General features: G+C 37.8%; 1 protein-coding gene across 3 annotated transcripts in view; it reads right to left on the reverse strand.

Annotated features, from left to right (window-relative positions):
* Positions 1-5,832: 5,832 nt before the first annotated feature.
* The window catches only part of LOC138318011 (DNA annealing helicase and endonuclease ZRANB3-like), a 33,202-nt gene continuing 14,566 nt past the window's right edge, over positions 5,833-24,468 (reverse strand). For all 3 annotated transcript variants that reach the window (XM_069260026.1, XM_069260027.1, XM_069260028.1), the window contains 8 exons: positions 23,179-23,306; positions 12,530-12,660; positions 11,844-11,964; positions 10,967-11,113; positions 10,352-10,495; positions 9,765-9,868; positions 6,761-6,869; positions 5,833-6,213 (listed from right to left, as the gene is read on the reverse strand). In XM_069260026.1, the coding sequence (XP_069116127.1) occupies positions 5,992-6,213; positions 6,761-6,869; positions 9,765-9,868; positions 10,352-10,495; positions 10,967-11,113; positions 11,844-11,964; positions 12,530-12,660; positions 23,179-23,306 (1,106 nt within the window). In that variant the 3' untranslated portion in view covers positions 5,833-5,991. The remainder of the gene's footprint in view (positions 6,214-6,760; positions 6,870-9,764; positions 9,869-10,351; positions 10,496-10,966; positions 11,114-11,843; positions 11,965-12,529; positions 12,661-23,178; positions 23,307-24,468) is intronic.

The following is a 24,468-nucleotide window of genomic DNA, read 5'->3' on the forward strand; positions in this document are numbered from 1 at the left end:
AAGATGTAGAAGAAAACCACCTATCAATGCAACCATTTTTCTAGTTCCATTTCTCACCAGAAAACTGCAAGACGCGATTTTGATCGTCTTAGAATGGTATCAAGTTGATCCGGCTCAGCAACTGTATTGTGTTTACCATGAACAAATCATGAAGAAAAAAGTTAAATTTCAAACAGAAGCTTGGAAAAATGAAGCGGACAAAAAAGTTGAAGCAATTCGACTGATTGTTTACATTGAAAAAAAATAATAATAATAGATATATAAATAAAAATAAAACAAAAATAAAAATAAAATAAATCCTTCATTAAACTTAAATCTTGATCATGGTTATCCTTTACTTAGACTAGACCTCATCAAATATGCCAAATTGATATCCTGGCTTACTCCCCATTATCGTAAATATCAACTATATTCTTATAATTTGCCAACACTCACAAACCAAAATAAAGAAAAGTAGGATATTTCCATTATAAAATGGTGGAAACTAATTTTACTTTCTGTGAGTTAGTCTCCGATAGCGAACTCGCGACACTAAACCCATCAAACACGATGATGATGCGTATTCACGCCATTTACGTTGATTTTTCTTTTCTTTTTTTATTAAACAAACTTGTATCAAACATACAATCTAATTATCTAAATCATGATTTCCAGAATAAAACTAGTTTCCGAGAAAGTGGGGTTATTTTATTGAATTATTTTTTGTGACTGAAGTGACAAAATATTTTTCTTCGTAAAAGGTAGACGTGTTCGCTAACCCATCCTCGATACTCCAGGGCTTCCGATCACTTACGATCTCTACACCCCTGGACTATCTCATAGTAAAACTGGAGGCAACAGAATAGAACAGGTAACTTAGTCATTTGATGTACATCAAAAGAGCCGTATAACGGTACACTGTGGTTGACTGTGTGACTTTGATGTTAGGCGTCGCTCTCTCTGTAGTCTTCAAAGGAAATCTTTGCTAGCCTGTGATTGGTCAAATGTTTTCAGCTGAGCTGCCTTCAATTTCACTATGAGATAGTCCAGGGGTGTAGAGATCGTAAGTGATCGGAAGCCCTGGAGTATCGAGGATGTCGCTAACCAAGAGTTACGATCTTGTACCTTCAAAGATGTCAAATGGTTCGGTTGCATGAACCTTTTTAGCCCATCATCATTAGATGGTGGTGGGCTTTTCAAATCGCATTTCATTCGTAAACAATTCTTTGGTATCATTCTCCATAGTCCCTAGTCGTGGCAGTCTAATCTGAGAACAATAGCGATAATCTTTGAATTTGATAATGAAGATTGTTATCCATGGCTATATCTCGGAAAGCACTTAGGAACCCCCTGATATTTTACATACAGGTTCCTCCTCTGGTTATTGCATTTTGGGACTGATCCTAAAACAACTCTGATAATTGAAGTTTGTTATCGCGATTCCACAGGAAATACTAAGGGATCTGGTTCCTCGTTGGTCCTAGTTGTGCCTAATGTATTTCGACTGGCAGCAATCTTCGATTTTGACAAAGTTCGTTTTCACCGTTATTCTAAAGAACCAAAAGGTGCCTTTCTCAAATTGACTTTATAGGATCTGCTTTGACGGATCTATCTTTAACCCATTCATCTTGTGATTGAGTTATCATGGCCATATCGAACTTTGACCATGGAAATTGTCGTTACTTTAAAAACTTTATATGCACTGGATGAAACACTATTTACAAACGGAAGATGGAAAGAGGAGAAAAGAAGAGAAATGATACTTCGTTCTGCCATAGTGACATAAATAATTCAATGGCGGGCTTTTCATTTCATAACTATGTAGTTCTACCAAAAGCTAGGTTACCGAATAAAACGTGGACGGATTCAAACTGTCAATGTCTCCATATGTAGGCTATAGCTTCGAAAGTTGCAAAATGTTGACCAATGGCTGATATTCTTTTGGGGCTCCGATCTCCAAAACAACAAGCTTACAGCAAGTGTTGAAAGCAACACACGTCTCTTGCCGTCAATTATATTTTCTAATCTATGGCAAGTTATTATTGCCCAGTTATGCTATCAAGTTTGAACAAATGCTGTTGTTCTCACGTTATTGTGCGGAAACTAAAATTTGCGAAACAGTCTATATTTAGTAACACAGTGAACTTTGTAGACCCTTTGACCCAAAATTCAATTCCAAACTGTATTTTCCAAAACGTATGCTACCATTGTGTGAAGTTTGATCAAAATCCATCAATTCGTTCTCAAGTTATCATCTGGAAACCAAATCCGGACCGTACAGACGGACGGCCAGACGGGAACAAACACTATAGTCCCCTACCGGTGAAGCCGGAGGGAACTAATAATTGAAAGACTGCACCATCGACACGTATATCCTTTGTATTCCAGGGACTACTATCACTGTTAGAATCGGTTACATTCACAGGTACCTGGCACGAATTTCCTGTTTTATCATACAATTAAAACTGAAGCTGTATTTTCTTTTATTATTCAATCAATGGAAACATTTTTTCTTTAAACTTTTATTAAATCTCAAAGTTATTCTCCTATGTGTAACTGTTAAGGAGAATATGGAAAACCACTAAGTACATACGCTGAGGGGTATATCTGTCGATCGTAAAAAATGGCGGAGTTGTCAATCTCTTCTGTATATAGGCACATATCGGATATGCTCTGATTTTCCACTATTTTCTTTGGCTAACACATGGTCACGTGACGTTCAATACATAGCACACTGACTCGATGTTTCCATTGTTAGAAACACCTAGTTAATATTCCATTGCGAACTTCATTCCCCAAACGTTGCATTCTTCAGGGTGGCGTTCTTTGACCAATGTTTTTGAAACGACATATCTAATATAAAAATTAAGGACCTCTGTTTCGGTCCATATGGTGTTATATCACCCTTGTAGAATTTAAAATAATGACCAAGGGCGTAGCATTATTTATTCTGCGCGGGCGATATAACACCATAATATTATGGATCTTAACAAGGTCCATAATGGATATAATTGTTTCTGATCTCATATGTTACCACTAGACCTCACCTCTGGATTTCGAGTTCGGGGACCAAGTGGAAGGACAGTTGCCATTTACATTCATTCAGTGTAGGTTACCCCCATCTCCCAAATCTAGTGTGACTCTCCTAAATTTTTAATGTCTTCGAAAAGACTTTGTGATGTAATATTATATTATTAAGGCTTTACACAATTAAAGATACGATTTGTATATCTGATATATGGTTCTGGTCATACAGACAACCTTTGCTTTTCATAATTTCATAATTTCCCTCAATATCGATGTGTTTTTATAATATATAGTGCCGAAAGCGACTGGTGAGAAACCAGAGAAATTTAGACAGCAAAAAAAACCATCGCTCATTGGTAAATAATTTAAGGAAGGGTTACCTCTCTTTGGCCGCCATGGACGACATAAGGTATACAGAGTATATTATTTCTAAAACATCATTTGGATCACGTTGCTAATAATAAATTCGGTACCTTTGTGTAGTCAAAACAATATTTTATAAGGTGGAGAAATTCATGTCGCTATTGTAAATTCTCCTTAATAATAGCCTATTTTGGGAGGCGGGAGCGCGGCGTAATTAATTTTCTCGGTCTCATTTATATAATGATTTTAACCATAAAGTTTGCATGATTTTCCAATGATTCATTTTCAAAATATCAATTATGGTACATATTTGTTAAGCTAAGACATTATTCTTAGTTTGTTTACATTATTTTGGGTACATGAAATAAAAGGCCAACTACGTTTCCGAAACGGCTTTTAATTTTTAAAATGGGAATATAGAATGAGATCGATAAATTTGCAAAAGTCGCAAAAGTTATTAACGTACGTTAATACTATACGTATCATCACCTTCTGAACACATTAAATTAAAATAAATAAAATGTTAATTTTCATCACGCGGGTCGTCTTATGTTTCCCGCCGTTGTCTTAAATACCGCGCGGTAATCATGACTTTCACTGCGCCAGACGGCAAAGCAGTGAACATATTCTCAACTGTTATAATATATTATACAGGGAATCTTGCATATGTTTCGTCTTGTAATCTCATCTTAGGTCATCGGTTTATATTTTCTGATGTTATTAATGTCTTAAGAAACTTTTATGTTTTGCTCCGGAAAGGTAGTTGGCCTTTAATTGAAATATGCAACGATTTTTTCATCTAATCAATAATTTTAAGTAACACTAGCTGTTTAAAACAGATTTAATTGTGTGAAAGTTGGTATAAATATCATTCATTAAACATTTAAAATAATATTTATTTTGATGTGAAGTTGTTGTTGGTTCTTTATCACTAATCGGGCCTAGAATGTGGAAAACATCATAAACAGACTTTTATATTGGAGTTGTCTCCCCTACGCCATCTACTGTGTGGCAACCCTAACTACATCGTACAAAACAGATATATAATTCCCTTAAAGATGCTCCACCGCCGACAGAGCATAAATGATATTCATCATTTGAACAATAATTGGTGTTTAATCGTGTATATATATGTCTAATTAAAACAAAAAATAATATGAAATAATTTATTTTGACTTTGGTGCATGCGCAATCAGTACTTAAAGGATATAGTGACACGGATTTTTTCGGGATGCAATTAATATCTTTCATATCTTTAAGTTTGGAGTAAAATTAGAAGCTTAAACTTTTCAATGATGGTAATGGTGTAAAGTAAGTAACTTTTGTTACTGAAGAAAAATACAAAATCATCTGCTCCTGTTGGTGATAGTGAAAAAATACTACTTGTCAGCGGTGGAGCATCTTTAAAGTGCTCTTGATTTTGGTTAAAATAAATCTCTGCTTAAGTACAATAAATGCCAATAGATCATTGTATTTTAAACTTATTAAAAATTAAAATCTTAATTACATATGTATTAATTGCTACCAGACTAAAATCCTTTCATATGATACAATTACTTCCGTTTAGGAATAATTCTAGTAAAAAAATCATCTGTTATCGTGTATACTTTTTTTACAAGACAATTATTGACAACTTGCTTCTAATTTATTTGTCATTTTACAACACATTTTTGATAATATATACTCTCATTGGTAGTGGCACTGGCTATACATGTACTCAGGCAACCTTGGAGAGAGAAAGAAGCAAAGCAAGGGGTACACAAAAGGGAACATTATCCAGTTTCAGAGACAGGGTAATGGTGGAACTGTCAGTGCCGTGGGAGAGGAAATGCGAATCTGCCCATTAGCGAAGGAAAACAAGGAAGTAGCCATGGAACTTTCCTGTGGACGTTGGCTGCCAAGAATTTTGTTTTGGTAAAATTGGATTAACATGCTAGTTACAGCCAGAGTCATTTAAGGTTGTGTCAGGTTTAAGATGGTGGAGGAAAGCCGGAGTACAGGGAGAAAAACTACCAACCACAGGTCAGTACCTGGCAATTCTCCAGCCAATGTTGAAGGATGTTTAGAAGCCATGGCATCACAGGAAGTGAAATGAAGACCATGAGATATGGGGAAGAGGCAAAGAAAGTATCCCGCTGGGTGTGCATGTGCAGAGGCGAGAGTAGCTGGAAGCCAACCATCAGAGAGTAGGGGGTGATAACTCCAACTGCCTAACCCTAAAAGATGGATGGATTTGGATAACAGTGACTGAGCAACAACTGGTACTAAATACAAAATAAATGTTGTTGGAATCAGTGTCAATGTTGGTACTGTATATGTATTGCTTTCAAAAGTTCATAAGAATCAATTCTGCTCTTTTATAGATTACTGCGCAAAATTCCATGATTTAAGCATCAAAGTTCCAACAGAGATAGAATACACTATTACTCTTATATAAAACTATAAAAACAATGAACACAAAAATTTTGCTCAAACTAAATGTAGATATTTATTTTTAACAATTAAAATTTCAATATGAAATACCATCCACTTGAGATTTGTCTGAATCTGCCATGACTAGACACAACTTGCTTTCTAGAAGTCATTCTTTCTATTTTCCTTAATTCCTAGATATATACATTATCATAATTTTTTATTGTGTTTATTTGTTTTCGCGAATGTGACAGGTTTGAAAAACATTGAGATATCCCCAGTAGCTGGACCGAGTTTCCTGATATGGGCGCGTTTCTTTGCCTGTTCTGTTGTGACGTTCTGGTGACACAAGACACATAGGGTACGGAGATTGTCAATATCACACTCCCCTCCTCCTTCCCATACAGGACGGATGTGATCAGCGTGCCAAAACTAAACAAACAAACATAATTACAATTAATTTATATTTAATATGAGTGATAATATATTTTCATGATCAAACAATGTGAAATTTTAAAATGGTTTTTGACAAAAGTGATTAAACACTATTTTGAGAACTTCAAAACAATTAGATTTTATGGAGGAGAAAAATAATTATCTGTTTGAATTAGATACAAGACTCTTCAGTCTTGTCACCAATTTTATAGTGCAGTTGAAGCTTGTTAACTTAAAGTTGTATAACTTAAGGAACCAGTGGCTGATCCATAGAACATTCTTGGGGTAAATAGTAAATAGTGAAAATGCATAATAGAAAGAACCAAAATCCCATCACTGGAACCCTTTTTTATTTGAAGTGATTTATTTGTCTCTTTTTATATATCTTTTGATTAAGACTTAGATAAAATTCTCTTACCATGGTCCTTCTGACTTTAATGTGTTAACAAGGTTGTAATTGCTATTTCTAACATTTCATGCATTGGTTGATTCGTTGAGATTATCTTGACTGTACCATTAGGTATTGGTATAGAGTAGAGTTTACCTGGCCAGCAGCTGGGTGTTTTGTCATCTGCTCCCGTTGTTTGGCTGTCAGCACACAGAACTTACTACCGTTTATCAGCTCTGCTCTTTGTTTTAAATCTGGGTTATCTCTGAAATAAAATGATGAGTTCATTCTTAATATTTACTTCAGGTTCAGTTCACAGCTGACATTTCCAATTAACAAGGAATGGAACCAGGGGGTTCGGAAAGGTACTTTGAGAGCACAATTTTCTTACCTCAAATTTAAAATTCAAATGAAAAACTTGAAAGGCTAATGATAATTTCTTTTAAAGTAAAATTGTAAGATGAGGTTGAAACACAAAGAGATGCAATGAAAGATAGACATTGGAAACACTAACAAGAGGCCCATGGGCCTTAGCGGTCACCTGAGTTCGGATACAGAATGAAACAAAGACACAAAAACACTATATATTGGCCAATCAGGCCCTTGAAACCAGTCAGTGATTTTATAACTGACTTTTCAATCTATGAAGAGTATCTGGTTCCATCAAATCTGTGAATTCAGAAGATTTTTTCTTCTTATTTTAGTCATTTTGACCCCTTTTGGCCCCGCCCATCTACCCCTGGAGGTTGGCCAGGACCAATATGGATATGATGCTAAAATGCTATCACAGGGTAATAATTCTAACCAAGTTTGACCTATTGAAAATAAAGCAAATAATGCTCATAAATGTGTTTTTCCAATATCAATTAAAATAGATTTGACCCCTAATCAGGGGAAAGTCTGAGATGCCAGGGCCATGAAATTCACAATTTTTGTAAAGGGCCTTAAAAAGACCTTCCAATCTATGAAGAGTATTTGGTTCCATCAAATTTGTAAATTCAGAAGGAGACTTTTGAAATTTTAGCAATTTTGACCAATTTTGACCCCACCCTCTGGCCCCTGGGGGTCGGCGAGGACCAATATGGATATGATGTTAAAATACTATCTCAGGCTAATAATTCTAACAAAGTTTGACTCATTTCCTATTACACATGACCAAATAATGCTCAATTATGTATTATATAAACTATAGTAAACTTGACCCCCCTCCCCAGGGGGACTGTGAGACCCCAGGGTCATAATTCACAATTTTTGTAAAGGACCTCAAGACCTTTTAATCTATGAAGAGTATTTGATTCTGCCATTTCTGGAACTTCAGAAGAAGATTTTTGAAGTTTTAGCCAATTTGACCCCTTTTGGCCCCACCTCTCAGGCTCCTTGGGGTCAGTCGTTGAAAAATTGTTAATAAGATTCACTGGCCTTCTCATACTGATAATTCTGACAATATTTGACTTATTTCGATTACAAATGAGCAAATAATGCTCAAAAATGTCTTTTCCCTGTATAAACTATAGTAAACTTGACCCCCTCCCCAGGGGGAACGTGAGACCCCAGGGTCATATAATTCACAATTTTTGTAAAGGACCTCAAGAACTTTCAATCAATGAAAAATTTGATTCTACCATTTCTGGAATTTCAGAAGAAGATTTTTGAAGTTTTAGCCTATTTGACCCCTTTTGGCCCCAACCCTCAGACCCCTAGGGGTCAGTCGTGGAAAAATTGTTAATAGGATTCAATGCTCATCTCATACTGATAATTCGGACAACATTTGACTTATTTCCTATTACAAATGAGCAAATAATGCTGAAAAATGTCTTTTCCCTGTATAAACTATAGTAAACTTGACCCCCTCCCTAGGGGGGAACGTGAGACCCCAGGGTCATATAATTCACAATTTTTGTAAAGGACCTCAAGAACTTTCAATCAATGAAGAGTATTTGATTCTACCATTTCTGGAATTTCAGAAGAAGATTTTTGAAGTTTTAGCCTATTTGACCCCTTTTGGCCCCAACCCTCAGACCCCTAGGGGTCAGTCGTGGAAAAATTGTTAATAGGATTCAATGCTCATCTCATACTGATAATTCGGACAACATTTGACTTATTTCCTATTACAAATGAGCAAATAATGCTGAAAAATGTCTTTTCCCTGTATAAACTATAGTAAACTTGACCCCCTCCCTAGGGGGGAACGTGAGACCCCAGGGTCATATAATTCACAATTTTTGTAAAGGACCTCAAGACCTTTCAATCAATGAAGAGTATTTGATTCTACCATTTCTGGAATTTCAGAAGAAGATTTTGAAGTTTTAGCCTATTTGACCTCTTTTGGCCCCACCCCTCAGGCCCCTGGGGGTCAGTTGTGGAAAAATTGTTAATAGGATTCAATGCTCATCTCATACTGATAATTCGGACATCATTTGACTTATTTCCTATTTCAAATGAGAAAATAATGCTCTAAAATGTCTTTTCCCTATATAAACTATAGAAAACTTTACCCCCTCCCTAGGGGGGAACGTGAGACCCCAGGGTCATAAAATTCACAATTTTTGTAAAGGACCTCAAGACCTTTCAATCTATGAAGAGTATTTGATTCTACCATTTCTGGAATTTCAGAAGAAGATTTTTGAAGTTTTAGCCTATTTGACCCCTTTTGGCCCCACCCCTCAGGCCCCTGGGGGGCTGGGACCATATAATTCACAATTTTGGTTGACCTTTGGCTATGGAAGGTTTCTGCAAAATTTCAACAAATTTTGTTCAGTAGTTTTGGAGAAGAAGTCGAAAAAGTAAATTGTTTATCACCATACGACGCACAACGCACGATGACGGACAAAAGGCGATTAGAATAGGTCACTTGAGACTTCGTCTCAGGTGACCTAATAACCCCTTCCCAAAATTTTATGTGCTGGCATTAAAATAGGATTTCCCTCATTGCTGTGCAGTTCACTTTCTGGTAATCCAGGCTAATTATCTTTAGCGAAGCTTGTAGCCAACAGGACATGGCAGGTTTAAATAGAGAGAATAACTACCAACTAGCCAACCGTTCAATACCTTGCAATACATTCAAGCATGTGACCCAGAGGTGGAGGACTTGTGGTAATGTGTTGGCACATCGTACCCACTTGACCACTGCGGCCCCAAACTTGAGGTATTCAGAGCCTACCTGATTTGTCTGAAGAATGAGTGTGCTTCAAATCCACACAACTGGCATTTACCGTGCTCTGCTTCAAACAGCTTGTCTCGACCATACTGGGAATTCGTCTTCATCTGCAGTTGAAAATAATTTGAGTTAAAACATTTTAGAATATACATTTAATAACTGCCATCTATAGCTAAACTGATCCTTGTAGTATTTAGCATTGATATGGTTACTTATAGTGAGTTTGAATCCTCAAAGGCTAAAAGCACCATTATTTCATACTTCACTGATCTAATACGTATCATACTTTAAACGTAATTCAAATATTGATATGATACTACTCCCAAAATTGAGTACTTTGAACCAATTATCTTTCGCGGTTACTTAATTTTGCGATTTCCGTTTCAAAACATTTTCACAGAGATTAAGTTTCACAGATTTCAAATTGAATGGAAATATACTTGAATTTAATGGTGCAAGAATTGTGGAAGATATCAATTTGAGAAGATAATCATTTGTAAATTTACCTTGATCACGGAATTCGCGTAAATGAACCACACGAAATTAAGTTGGTTTACAGTCTCAGCATCATAGTGTAACACTGGACTTACCCAGTAGGTATCCATACATGTTCTAGAACAGAAACGCATGGACCAGGCCTTCTCTGTACTAGTGATGGTGTCACGTCCCAACAGCTTGTTCTGGTATGGCTTACAGCAGTGTAAACATAAAGGTGTGCCGTCCTCAGATACAGCCTTGCAAACAAAAACATACTGGTGCATTAATGGAACTGCAGAAAGGCTTAAGCTATAAATTTGCATTCTCACTAATCACTTCGTATAACTGACAAATTGTGGTGTCAATATCAAAACTTTTCCATAGTTCAAATTGCAACCAATGTTTACTGGGTTGAACCACAGGTAGAAATCTCAAGACTCATTCATACATGAACTAAACTAGCAAACCATGGAGACCCAAGATATTTCTGCAAAAGTTAAATGCTCTTGTTGATATTGGATTGGGATGGGAGGAGAATGGGTGGGACACACAAAGATTTAAGTGCTTCATGTTTACCTCTGTCCAGTTGGCATTCATAATGGCTATGAATACCACCTGAAAGACGTTCAAAGCAATATATTCCCCATTCTTGATTTCATGGTTTGGATACATATGATGGCACTCTGATGGCAAAAATGATGATACCAAACATGTATTAAAATTCTCACCTGTACAAATCCTTCTGACTGGGCTTCTGTTGTACTACACCCTTCACCTCTGACTGAACTTTGACCTTTAGTTTGAGGTCTACTTATGACCCTGGTTGACCCTTTAACTTCCTGTGCCTTGCTAATGGCTCTTGATGCCAAGTCTTCCTGTTTAAAGAAAGGAGTTTACATTTAAATAAAAATCAAATGACTATGTATTGTTAAGAACCTTTTTGGCCCCTGAATCCGTCTAAGTTTCATTACGATACTGCAGTATTTAGTATCTAACTTGTTGGATTTGACATTTATAGTACATCCGTGATTTAATTGTAATAAAAGTTCTGCAGGTTTAGTTGTCATGGTAACCATCCGAAATATGTATTATAAAAATGTGGAAATTATGACAATTTGGACCATTTTTTGTTCTTGTCTAAGAAACCATAGAGCCCATCCTTGAACAAACCTTATATTTCTAACATTTTTAGATAAACAGTAATCAAATCATAAATAAAGTCAAGCTCCCACGGTTCCATCAAAGTTCCATATGGAAATAATGTATGTCTATATGTAGACTTGTAAAATCAATGTATGAATTGGTCATGAATTAAGCATAACTTCCAAAATTACCAAAGATCCAATACCTTAACTTTTCTGACTTCCTTGGTCAATATCCTGCAACAACATTTCAAATTTTTGCAAATCTTTGACATTCTTGGTATTTTATATTTGCATACAACAGAGTTGTCTGCCTTTGCGGCTAGGTATCAATTGTAATATTATTTTTTGTGAGTGAAACGTCACGTCATATTAATTCAACCAATAAATAGTGATGTCACAATCGATGCCTACCCTATAATACACAAAGACAATATACTGGTACCTCTAGAAAATAACATACCTTGGTGATGTGTCTCTGGGAGCAGTGAGTTTTCCCACTACGTAAATCCTCGTACGCTCTCATCGGACTTGTGAACTTAATTCCACTCTTCATGATTAATCTCCGTTTAGTTTCAGTCAAGCTGTCATAAACAAAACAAATCAACATATGGAATAAAGCAGACAGCACTAGGTATCAATGGTCCCTATTTAAACTGAGGTATACAAATAGACTTTAGTTCTAAAACACAGTCATAATACAAATTACTGGATTGTAGATCAAGGTCTTCATGGTGTATGGTGAATTAAGGTTATTTACACCTTATAAACAGAAAAGACATGAAAAATGGGAATAATTCACGTACCACATGATACCCGATAAGGTTTGTGCAGGACTATTGTTTCTATTGGTGACGTCAAAAGATAATATCCCGCGCTAATGTCATTTCAGCAGGAAGATAACAAATAGTTACGTTCCATTACCACTGGCGACACTAGTCCTGCACAATTGATATCAGGTATCACGTGGTATGTGAATTAATTCCATTAGACAGATATTCAACTCATTCATCCCTAAAAATTTATAATGCACTTGTCTAGCCATTGATTTAGAACAGTCTAATGTGTCTTCAGGGGTGAATAAGTTATACCAAGAGAATGCCATTAAATTTCTTAAGTCTCATTTTGTAATAATAGATGTTCACTTACCTGTTCCACTCCCTGACAAACCTCTCCGCCAGCCTCAAGTTTTCAGGATGAAGTAGCAGGTCAGGTAATGCATCCTGGTTTCCAAGCTCTACATCTAAGGGTAGGAAGTTAGAATCCAGCGAACGGGCTTCCTGTAATATAAATCAGACACGTTACCAAGCTCTACATCTAAAGGTAGGAAGTAAGAATCCAGCGAACGGCCCTCCTGTAATATAAATCAGACATGTTACCAAGCTCTACATCTAAGGGTAGGAAGTTAGAATCCAAGGAACGGCCCTACAGTAATATAAATCAGACATTTTACCAAGCTCTACATCTAAGGGTAGGAAGTTAGTATCCAGGGAACGGCCCTACTGTAATATAAATCAGACATTTTACCAAGCTCTACATCTAAGGGTAGGTAGTTAGTATCCAGGGAACGGCCCTACTGTAATATAAATCAGACATGTTATCAAGCTCTACATCTAAGGGTAGGAAGTTAGAATCCAGAGAACGGCCCTACTGTAATATAAATCAGACATGATACCAAGCTCTACATCTAAGGGTAGGTAGTTAGAATCCAGAGAACGGCCCGCCTGTAATATAAATCAGACATGATACCAAGCTCTACATCTAAGGGTAGGAAGTTAGAATCCAGAGAACGGCCCTACTGTAATATAAATCAGACATGATACCAAGCTCTACATCTAAAGGTAGGAAGTTAGAATCCAGAGAACGGCCCGCCTGTAATATATATAAGACATGTTACCAAGCTCTACATCTAAAGGTAGGTAGTTAGAATCCAGAGAACGGCCCTCCTGTAATATATATCAGACATGTTACCAAGCTCTACATCTAAAGGTAGGAAGTTAGAATCCAGAGAACGGCCCTACTGTAATATAAATCAGACAAGTTACCAAGCTCTACATCTAAAGGTAGGAAGTTAGAATCCAGAGAACGGCCCGCCTGTAATATAAATCAGACATGATACCAAGCTCTACATCTAAAGGTAGGAAGTTAGAATCCAGAGAACGGCCCTCCTGTAATATATATAAGACATGTTACCAAGCTCTACATCTAAGGGTAGGAAGTTAGAATCCAGAGAACGGCCCGCCTGTAATATATATAAGACATGTTACCAAGCTCTACATCTAAAGGTAGGAAGTTAGAATCCAGAGAACGGCCCGCCTGTAATACATATAAGACATGTTACCAAGCTCTACATCTAAAGGTAGGAAGTTAGAATCCAGAGAACGGCCCTACTGTAATATATATAAGACATGATACCAAGCTCTACATCTAAAGGTAGGAAGTTAGAATCCAGAGAACGGCCCTACTGTAATATATATAAGACATGTTACCAAGCTCTACATCTAAAGGTAGGAAGTTAGAATCCAGAGAACGGCCCTACTGTAATATATATAAGACATGTTACCAAGCTCTACATCTAAAGGTAGGAAGTTAGAATCCAGAGAACGGCCCGCCTGTAATATATATAAGACATGATACCAAGCTCTACATCTAAAGGTAGGAAGTTAGAATCCAGAGAACATGTACCAAGCTCTACATCTAAAGGTAGGAAGTTAGAATCCAGAGAACGCCCTGTAATATATATAAGACATGTTACCAAGCTCTACATCTAAAGGTAGGAAGTTAGAATCCAGAGAACGGCCCGCCTGTAATATATATAAGACATGATACCAAGCTCTACATCTAAAGGTAGGAAGTTAGAATCCAGAGAACGGCCCGCCTGTAATACATATAAGACATGTTACCAAGCTCTACATCTAAAGGTAGGAAGTTAGAATCCAGAGAACGGCCCGCCTGTAATACATATAAGACATGTTACCAAGCTCTACATCTAAAGGTAGGAAGTTAGAATCCAGAGAACGGCCCTACTGTAATATAAATCAGACATGATACCAAGCTCTACATCTAAAGGTAGGAAGTTAGAATCCAGAGAACGGCCCTACTGTAATACATATATCAGACATGATACCAAGCTCTACATCTAAAGGTAGGAAGTTAGAATCCAGAGAACGGCCCGCCTGTAATACATATAAGACATGTTACCAAGCTCTACATCTAAAGGTAGGAAGTTAGAATCCAGAGAACGGCCCGCCTGTAATACATATAAGACATGTTACCAAGCTCTACATCTAAAGGTAGGAAGTTAGAATCCAGAGAACGGCCCTACTGTAATACATATATAAGACATGATACCAAGCTCTACATCTAAAGGTAGGAAGTTAGAATCCAGAGAACGGCCCGCCTGTAATACATATAAGACATGATACCAAGCTCTACATCTAAAGGTAGGAAGTTAGAATCCAGAGAACGGCCCTCCTGTAATATATATAAGACATGATACCAAGCTCTACATCTAAAGGTAGGAAGTTAGAATCCAGAGAACGGCCCGCCTGTAATATATATATAAGACATGATACCAAGCTCTACATCTAAAGGTAGGAAGTTAGAATCCAGAGAACGGCCCGCCTGTAATACATATAAGACATGATACCAAGCTCTACATCTAAAGGTAGGAAGTTAGAATCCAGAGAACGGCCCTCCTGTAATATATATATCAGACATGATACCAAGCTCTACATCTAAGGGTAGGAAGTTAGAATCCAGAGAACGGCCCGCCTGTAATATATATAAGACATGTTACCAAGCTCTACATCTAAAGGTAGGAAGTTAGAATCCAGAGAACGGCCCGCCTGTAATACATATAAGACATGATACCAAGCTCTACATCTAAGGGTAGGAAGTTAGAATCCAGAGAACGGCCCGCCTGTAATACATATAAGACATGATACCAAGCTCTACATCTAAAGGTAGGAAGTTAGAATCCAGAGAACGGCCCTCCTGTAATATATATATCAGACATGATACCAAGCTCTACATCTAAGGGTAGGTAGTTAGAATCCAGAGAACGGCCCGCCTGTAATATAAATCAGACATGATACCAAGCTCTACATCTAAAGGTAGGAAGTTAGAATCCAGAGAACGGCCCTCCTGTAATATAAATCAGACATGATACTAAGCTCTACATCTAAAGGTAGGTAGTTAGAATCCAGAGAACGGCCCGCCTGTAATACATATAAGACATGATACCAAGCTCTACATCTAAAGGTAGGAAGTTAGAATCCAGAGAACGGCCCGCCTGTAATACATATAAGACATGTTACCAAGCTCTACATCTAAAGGTAGGTAGTTAGAATCCAGAGAACGGCCCTCCTGTAATATAAATCAGACATGATACTAAGCTCTACATCTAAAGGTAGGAAGTTAGAATCCAGAGAACGGCCCGCCTGTAATATATATAAGACATGTTACCAAGCTCTACATCTAAAGGTAGGAAGTTAGAATCCAGAGAACGGCCCTCCTGTAATATAAATCAGACATGATACTAAGCTCTACATCTAAAGGTAGGGAAGTTAGAATCCAGAGAACGGCCCGCCTGTAATACATATAAGACATGATACCAAGCTCTACATCTAAAGGTAGGAAGTTAGAATCCAGAGAACGGCCCGCCTGTAATATAAATCAGACATGATACCAAGCTCTACATCTAAAGGTAGGAAGTTAGAATCCAGAGAACGGCCCTACTGTAATATAAATCAGACAAGTTACCAAGCTCTACATCTAAAGGTAGGAAGTTAGAATCCAGAGAACGGCCCTACTGTAATATAAATCAGACATGATACCAAGCTCTACATCTAAAGGTAGGAAGTTAGAATCCAGAGAACGGCCCTCCTGTAATACATATAAGACATGATACCAAGCTCTACATCTAAAGGTAGGAAGTTAGAATCCAGAGAACGGCCCTCCTGTAATATATATAAGACATGTTACCAAGCTCTACATCTAAAGGTAGGAAGTTAGAATCCAGAGAACGGCCCGCCTGTAATATAAATCAGACATGATACCAAGCTCTACATCTAAAGGTAGGAAGTTAGAATCCAGAGAACGGCCCTACTGTAATATAAATCAGACAAGTTACCAAGCTCTACATCTAAAGGTAGGAAGTTAGAATCCAGAGAACGGCCCTACTGTAATATAAATCAGACATGATACCAAGCTCTACATCTAAGGGTAGGAAGTTAGAATCCAGAGAACGGCCCTACTGTAATATAAATCAGACAAGTTACCAAGCTCTACATCTAAAGGTAGGAAGTTAGAATCCAGAGAACGGCCCTACTGTAAATATAATATAAGACATGATACCAAGCTCTACATCTAAAGGTAGGAAGTTAGAATCCAGAGAACGGCCCTCCTGTAATACATATAAGACATGATACCAAGCTCTACATCTAAAGGTAGGAAGTTAGAATCCAGAGAACGGCCCTCCTGTAATATATATAAGACATGTTACCAAGCTCTACATCTAAAGGTAGGAAGTTAGAATCCAGAGAACGGCCCGCCTGTAATATAAATCAGACATGATACCAAGCTCTACATCTAAGGGTAGGAAGTTAGAATCCAGAGAACGGCCCTACTGTAATATAAATCAGACATGATACCAAGCTCTACATCTAAAGGTAGGAAGTTAGAATCCAGAGAACGGCCCGCCTGTAATACATATAAGACATGATACCATGTTACCAAGCTCTACATCTAAAGGTAGGAAGTTAGAATCCAGAGAACGGCCCTCCTGTAATATATATAAGACATGATACCAAGCTCTACATCTAAAGGTAGGAAGTTAGAATCCAGAGAACGGCCCTACTGTAATATAAATCAGACATGATACCAAGCTCTACATCTAAAGGTAGGAAGTTAGAATCCAGAGAACGGCCCGCCTGTAATATATATAAGACATGTTACCAAGCTCTACATCTAAAGGTAGGAAGTTAGGATCCAGAGAACTGCCCGCCTGTAATATATATAAGACATGTTACCAAGCTCTACATCTAAAGGTAGGTAGTTAGAATCCAGAGAACGGCCCGCCTGTAATACATATAAGACATGATACCAAGCTCTACATCTAAAGGTAGGTAGTTAGAATCCAGAGAACGGCCCGCCTGTAATACATATAAGACATGATACCAAGCTCTACATCTAAAGGTAGGAAGTTAGAATCCAGAGAACGGCCCTACTGTAATATATATAAGACATGATACCAAGCTCTACATCTAAAGGTAGGTAGTTAGAATCCAGAGAACGGCCCGCCTGTAATATATATAAGACATGATACCAAGCTCTACATCTAAAGGTAGGAAGTTAGAATCCAGAGAACGGCCCTACTGTAATATATATAAGACATGATACCAAGCTCTACATCTAAAGGTAGGTAGTTAGAATCCAGAGAACGGCCCGCCTGTAATACATATAAGACATGATACCAAGCTCTACATCTAAAGGTAGGAAGTTAGAATCCAGAGAACGGCCCACCTGTAATATATATAAGACATGTTACCAAGCTCTACATCTAAAGGTAGGTAGTTAGAATCCAGAGAACGGCCCGCCTGTAATACATATAAGACATGATACCAAGCTCTACATCTAAAGGTAGGAAGTTAGAATCCAGAGAACGGCCCTACTGTAATATATATAAGACATGATACCAAGCTCTACATCTAAAGGTAGGTAGTTAGAATCCAGAGAACGGCCCTCCTGTAATATATATAAGACATGTTACCAAGCTCTACATCTAAAGGTAGGTAGTTAGAATCCAGAGAACGGCCCGCCTGTAATAATAAAAGACATGATACCAAGCTCTACATCTAAAGGTAGGAAGTTAGAATCCAGAGAACGGCCCTCTACTGTAATATATATAAGACATGATACCAAGCTCTACATCTAAAGGTAGGAAGTTAGAATCCAGAGAACGGCCCTACTGTAATATATATAAGACATGTTACCAAGCTCTACATCTAAAGGTAGGAAGTTAGAATCCAGAGAACGGCCCTACTGTAATATAAATCAGACATGATACCAAGCTCTACATCTAAAGGTAGGAAGTTAGAATCCAGAGAACGGCCCTACTGTAATATATATAGACATGTTACCAAGCTCTACATCTAAAGGTAGGAAGTTAGAATCCAGAGAACGGCCCTACTGTAATATATATAAGACATGTTACCAAGCTCTACATCTAAAGGTAGGAAGTTAGAATCCAGAGAACGGCCCTACTGTAATATATATAAGACATGTTACCAAGCTCTACATCTAAAGGTAGGTAGTTAGAATCCAGAGAACGGCCCTCCTGTAATATATATAAGACATGTTACCAAGCTCTACATCTAAAGGTAGGTAGTTAGAATCCAGAGAACGGCCCGCCTGTAATATATATAAGACATGATACCAAGCTCTACATCTAAAGGTAGGAAGTTAGAATCCAGAGAACGGCCCCTGTAATATAATAGACATGTACCAAGCTCTACATCTAAAGGTAAGTTAGAATCCAGGAACGGCCCGCCATACCAAGCTCTACATCTAAAGGTAGGAGTTAGAAAGACATGATACAAGCTCTACAAAGGTAGGAAGTTAGAATCCAGAGAACGGGCCCGCCTGTAATATATATAAGACATGATACCAAGCTCTACATCTAAAGGTAGGAAGTTAGAATCCAGAGAACGGCCCTACTGTAATATATATAAGACATGATACCAAGCTCTACATCTAAAGGTAGGAAGTTAGAATCCAGAGAACGGCCCTACTGTAATATATATAAGACATGATACCAAGCTCTACATCTAAAGGTAGGTAGTTAGAATCCAGAGAACGGCCCTACTGTAATATATATAAGACATGATACCAAGCTCTACATCTAAAGGTAGGAAGTTAGAATCCAGAGAACGGCCCGCCTGTAATACATATAAGACATGATACCAAGCTCTACATCTAAAGGTAGGAAGTTAGAATCCAGAGAACGGCCCTACTGTAATATAAATCAGACATGATACCAAGCTCTACATCTAAAGGTAGGTAGTTAGAATCCAGAGAACGGCCCTACTGTAATATAATATCAGACTTGATACCAAGCTCTACATCTAAAGGTAGGAAGTTAGAATCCAGAGAACGGCCCGCCTGTAAAATATATAAGACATGTTACCAAGCTCTACATCTAAAGGTAGGAAGTTAGAATCCAGAGAACGGCCCGCCTGTAATACATATAAGACATGATACCAAGCTCTACATCTAAAGGTAGGTAGTTAGAATCCAGAGAACGGCCCGCCTGTAATACATATAAGACATGATACCAAGCTCTACATCTAAAGGTAGGAAGTTAGAATCCAGAGAACGGCCCTACTGTAATATAAATCAGACATGATACCAAGCTCTACATCTAAAGGTAGGTAGTTAGAATCCAGAGAACGGCCCGCCTGTAATATAAATCAGACATGATACCAAGCTCTACATCTAAGGGTAGGAAGTTAGAATCCAGAGAACGGCCCTCCTGTAATATAAATCAGACATGTTACCAAGCTCTACATCTAAGGGTAGGAAGTTAGAATCCAGAGAACGGCCCTACTGTAATATATATAAGACATGTTACCAAGCTCTACATCTAAAGGTAGGAAGTTAGGATCCAGAGAACGGCCCTCCTGTAATACATATAAGACATGATACCAAGCTCTACATCTAAAGGTAGGAAGTTAGAATCCAGAGAACGGCCCTCCTGTAATACATATAAGACATGTTACCAAGCTCTACATCTAAAGGTAGGAAGTTAGAATCCAGAGAACGGCCCGCCTGTAATATATATAAGACATGTTACCAAGCTCTACATCTAAAGGTAGGAAGTTAGAATCCAGAGAACGGCCCTACTGTAATATAAATCAGACATGATACCAAGCTCTACATCTAAAGGTAGGAAGTTAGAATCCAGAGAACGGCCCGCCTGTAATATATATAAGACATGATACCAAGCTCTACATCTAAAAGTAGGTAGTTAGAATCCAGAGAACGGCCCTACTGTAATATAAATCAGACATGATACCAAGCTCTACATCTAAAGGTAGGAAGTTAGAATCCAGAGAACGGCCCTACTGTAATATAAATCAGACATGATACCAAGCTCTACATCTAAAGGTAGGAAGTTAGAATCCAGAGAACGGCCCGCCTGTAATATATATAAGACATGATACCAAGCTCTACATCTAAAGGTAGGTAGTTAGAATCCAGAGAACGGCCCGCCTGTAATACATATAAGACATGATACCAAGCTCTACATCTAAAGGTAGGAAGTTAGAATCCAGAGAACGGCCCTACTGTAATATAAATCAGACATGATACCAAGCTCTACATCTAAAGGTAGGTAGTTAGAATCCAGAGAACGGCCCTACTGTAATACATATATCAGACATGTTACCGAGCTCTACATCTAAAGGTAGGAAGTTAGAATCCAGAGAACGGCCCGCCTGTAATATATATAAGACATGTTACCAAGCTCTACATCTAAAGGTAGGAAGTTAGAATCCAGAGAACGGCCCTCCTGTAATATATATAAGACATGATACCAAGCTCTACATCTAAAGGTAGGAAGTTAGAATCCAGAGAACGGCCCGCCTGTAATATATATAAGACATGTTACCAAGCTCTACATCTAAAGGTAGGAAGTTAGAATCCAGAGAACGGCCCTCCTGTAATATATATAAGACATGATACCAAGCTCTACATCTAAAGGTAGGAAGTTAGAATCCAGAGAACGGCCCTCCTGTAATATATATAAGACATGTTACCAAGCTCTACATCTAAAGGTAGGAAGTTAGAATCCAGAGAACGGCCCTACTGTAATATAAATCAGACATGATACCAAGCTCTACATCTAAAGGTAGGAAGTTAGAATCCAGAGAACGGCCCGCCTGTAATATATATAAGACATGTTACCAAGCTCTACATCTAAAGGTAGGAAGTTAGAATCCAGAGAACGGCCCTACTGTAATATAAATCAGACAAGTTACCAAGCTCTACATCTAAAGGTAGGAAGTTAGAATCCAGAGAACGGCCCTACTGTAATATATATAAGACATGTTACCAAGCTCTACATCTAAAGGTAGGAAGTTAGAATCCAGAGAACGGCCCTCCTGTAATATATATAAGACATGATACCAAGCTCTACATCTAAAGGTAGGAAGTTAGAATCCAGAGAACGGCCCGCCTGTAATATATATAAGACATGTTACCAAGCTCTACATCTAAAGGTAGGAAGTTAGGATCCAGAGAACTGCCCTACTGTAATATAAATCAGACATGATACCAAGCTCTACATCTAAAGGTAGGAAGTTAGAATCCAGAGAACGGCCCGCCTGTAATATATATAAGACATGTTACCAAGCTCTACATCTAAGGGTAGGTAGTTAGAATCCAGAGAACGGCCCTACTGTAATATATATAAGACATGTTACCAAGCTCTACATCTAAAGGTAGGTAGTTAGAATCCAGAGAACGGCCCGCCTGTAATATATATAAGACATGTTACCAAGCTCTACATCTAAAGGTAGGAAGTTAGAATCCAGAGAACGGCCCGCCTGTAATATAAATCAGACATGATACCAAGCTCTACATCTAAAGGTAGGAAGTTAGAATCCAGAGAACGGCCCTCCTGTAATATATATAAGACATGATACCAAGCTCTACATCTAAAGGTAGGAAGTTAGAATCCAGAGAACGGCCCTACTGTAATATAAATCAGACATGATACCAAGCTCTACATCTAAGGGTAGGAAGTTAGAATCCAGAGAACGGCCCTACTGTAATATATATAAGACATGATACCAAGCTCTACATCTAAAGGTAGGAAGTTAGAATCCAGAGAACGGCCCTACTGTAATATAAATCAGACATGATACCAAGCTCTACATCTAAAGGTAGGAAGTTAGAATCCAGAGAACGGCCCTCCTGTAATATATATAAGACATGATACCAAGCTCTACATCTAAAGGTAGGAAGTTAGAATCCAGAGAACGGCCCGCCTGTAATACATATAAGACATGATACCAAGCTCTACATCTAAAGGTAGGAAGTTAGAATCCAGAGAACGGCCCGCCTGTAATATATATAAGACATGTTACCAAGCTCTACATCTAAAGGTAGGAAGTTAGAATCCAGAGAACGGCCCGCCTGTAATATATATAAGACATGATACCAAGCTCTACATCTAAGGGTAGGAAGTTAGAATCCAGAGAACGGCCCTACTGTAATATATATAAGACATGATACCAAGCTCTACATCTAAAGGTAGGAAGTTAGAATCCAAGGAACGGCCCTACTGTAATATAAATCAGACATGTTACCAAGCTCTACATCTAAAGGTAGGTAGTTAGAATCCAGAGAACGGCCCTACTGTAATATAAATCAGACATGATACCAAGCTCTACATCTAAGGGTAGGTAGTTAGAATCCAGAGAACGGCCCGCCTGTAATATAAATCAGACATGATACCAAGCTCTACATCTAAGGGTAGGAAGTTAGAATCCAGAGAACGGCCCTACTGTAATATAAATCAGACATAATACCAAGCTCTACATCTAAGGGTAGCAAATTAGAATCCAGGGAACGGCCCTCCTTTAATATAAATCAGACATGTTAACAAGCTCTACATTAAGCATGACCCAAAATGTATACTGTCTTTGAGGGAGTTTCCTTTTCATAGTCAATTTCTCAAATGAGACGTTATGTTCTTTATATTTGAACTGATAATAGGTATTGACAGTACTTACATGGTTGTACAGGTAGACTCGTCCAGTGTACCGACTACAGCAGTATAACAGATGGCTGTGGACTGTTACATTGTCCAAATCTACCACACGTACATTGGTGGACGGACTAGTATCTTGTGATGCATTTCCTTTATAAAATCAAAGGTACAGTTATATATTAACAATAATGGAATTTATCAATTTTTCCTAGCTTATTGTTAACTAAATCAATACAGTATTGTTTTAAAGGTAGGTTTTGCCCAACCAAATAAATATTTTTGTGAAATGCGATAAAAGGAAGAAAAGATGAAAAAACATATTAAAATACCTCAATTTAATTTCTTTATGTGTTTGAGATTGAACAAATGTGTCTTGAATACAAAATTGAAGGAAATCCTTGATTTTATTACGGTGTCCGTCAGACAAAATAGTATGCAAATGAAGCTATGATGGTTTGTGTTGTCGAATTTTCGCGCATGCGCAGTGTCACGCACTAAAAGTAAACAAAATGGCTGAACGAAAGTGTGTGAGATAAAGAAAAATATATCTGAATCGGCAACAAATTGGAGGAAATTATAATGGATTCGGTAGCACCCTAGGATATCTATAGGGAATTAAATTCAGAGATGGCATGTACAATAGAAGAAACAGAAGCCACATCTCAAGTGGAACTTGCCCGATCTGTTGGGACTCGTGTAACGGCATTGCACGTGGTGAGTTAAATTTCAACACATATGCCAGCGCACAAACAGCCGCAGACTAACTACATGTATATTTGGTGTACAAAGCTAGCGAGCGTATGTAAGTAACATGAAGTGTTTTAGATTATATGTATAAACAGACCATCGCATTTCGATTCGTTGTTGTTGTTTTTTTAACTAAACATGCCGTGTCAAGACTGTCACTACTATCTGACATTTTGTTGCACGCTTCCGTTTGTTGATGCGGCCTCGTTTTGGAAAAAAATACGTCATGTTCTATGTAAAGCTTGACTTCACTCTATTTTTAGAGGAGTATTTTCCTGGTCAAGCTAGGCAACTGACCACCCATATTGTTAGCTGTATGCATTGAAAATGATCTGAAGATTATATCTATGTACAGGATAAATTTCAATTTCGTAGTTTTTATATTTCATTGGGCGAAACCTACCTTTAATTACAAGAGCGAATACCTTTACATACTGTTAACCACTTTATTTTTGTGGTGACTTATTTTTGTGTATTCATGCCTAATGACCTTTTCACATTCATATGGTGCTATTTCAAATATCCTAAAAACATTTTTGCGGCAATCAATTTTTACAATTTGTTT

Source organism: Argopecten irradians, chromosome 3 (assembly GCF_041381155.1).
Source record: "Argopecten irradians isolate NY chromosome 3, Ai_NY, whole genome shotgun sequence".
NCBI lineage: Eukaryota > Metazoa > Mollusca > Bivalvia > Pectinida > Pectinidae > Argopecten > Argopecten irradians.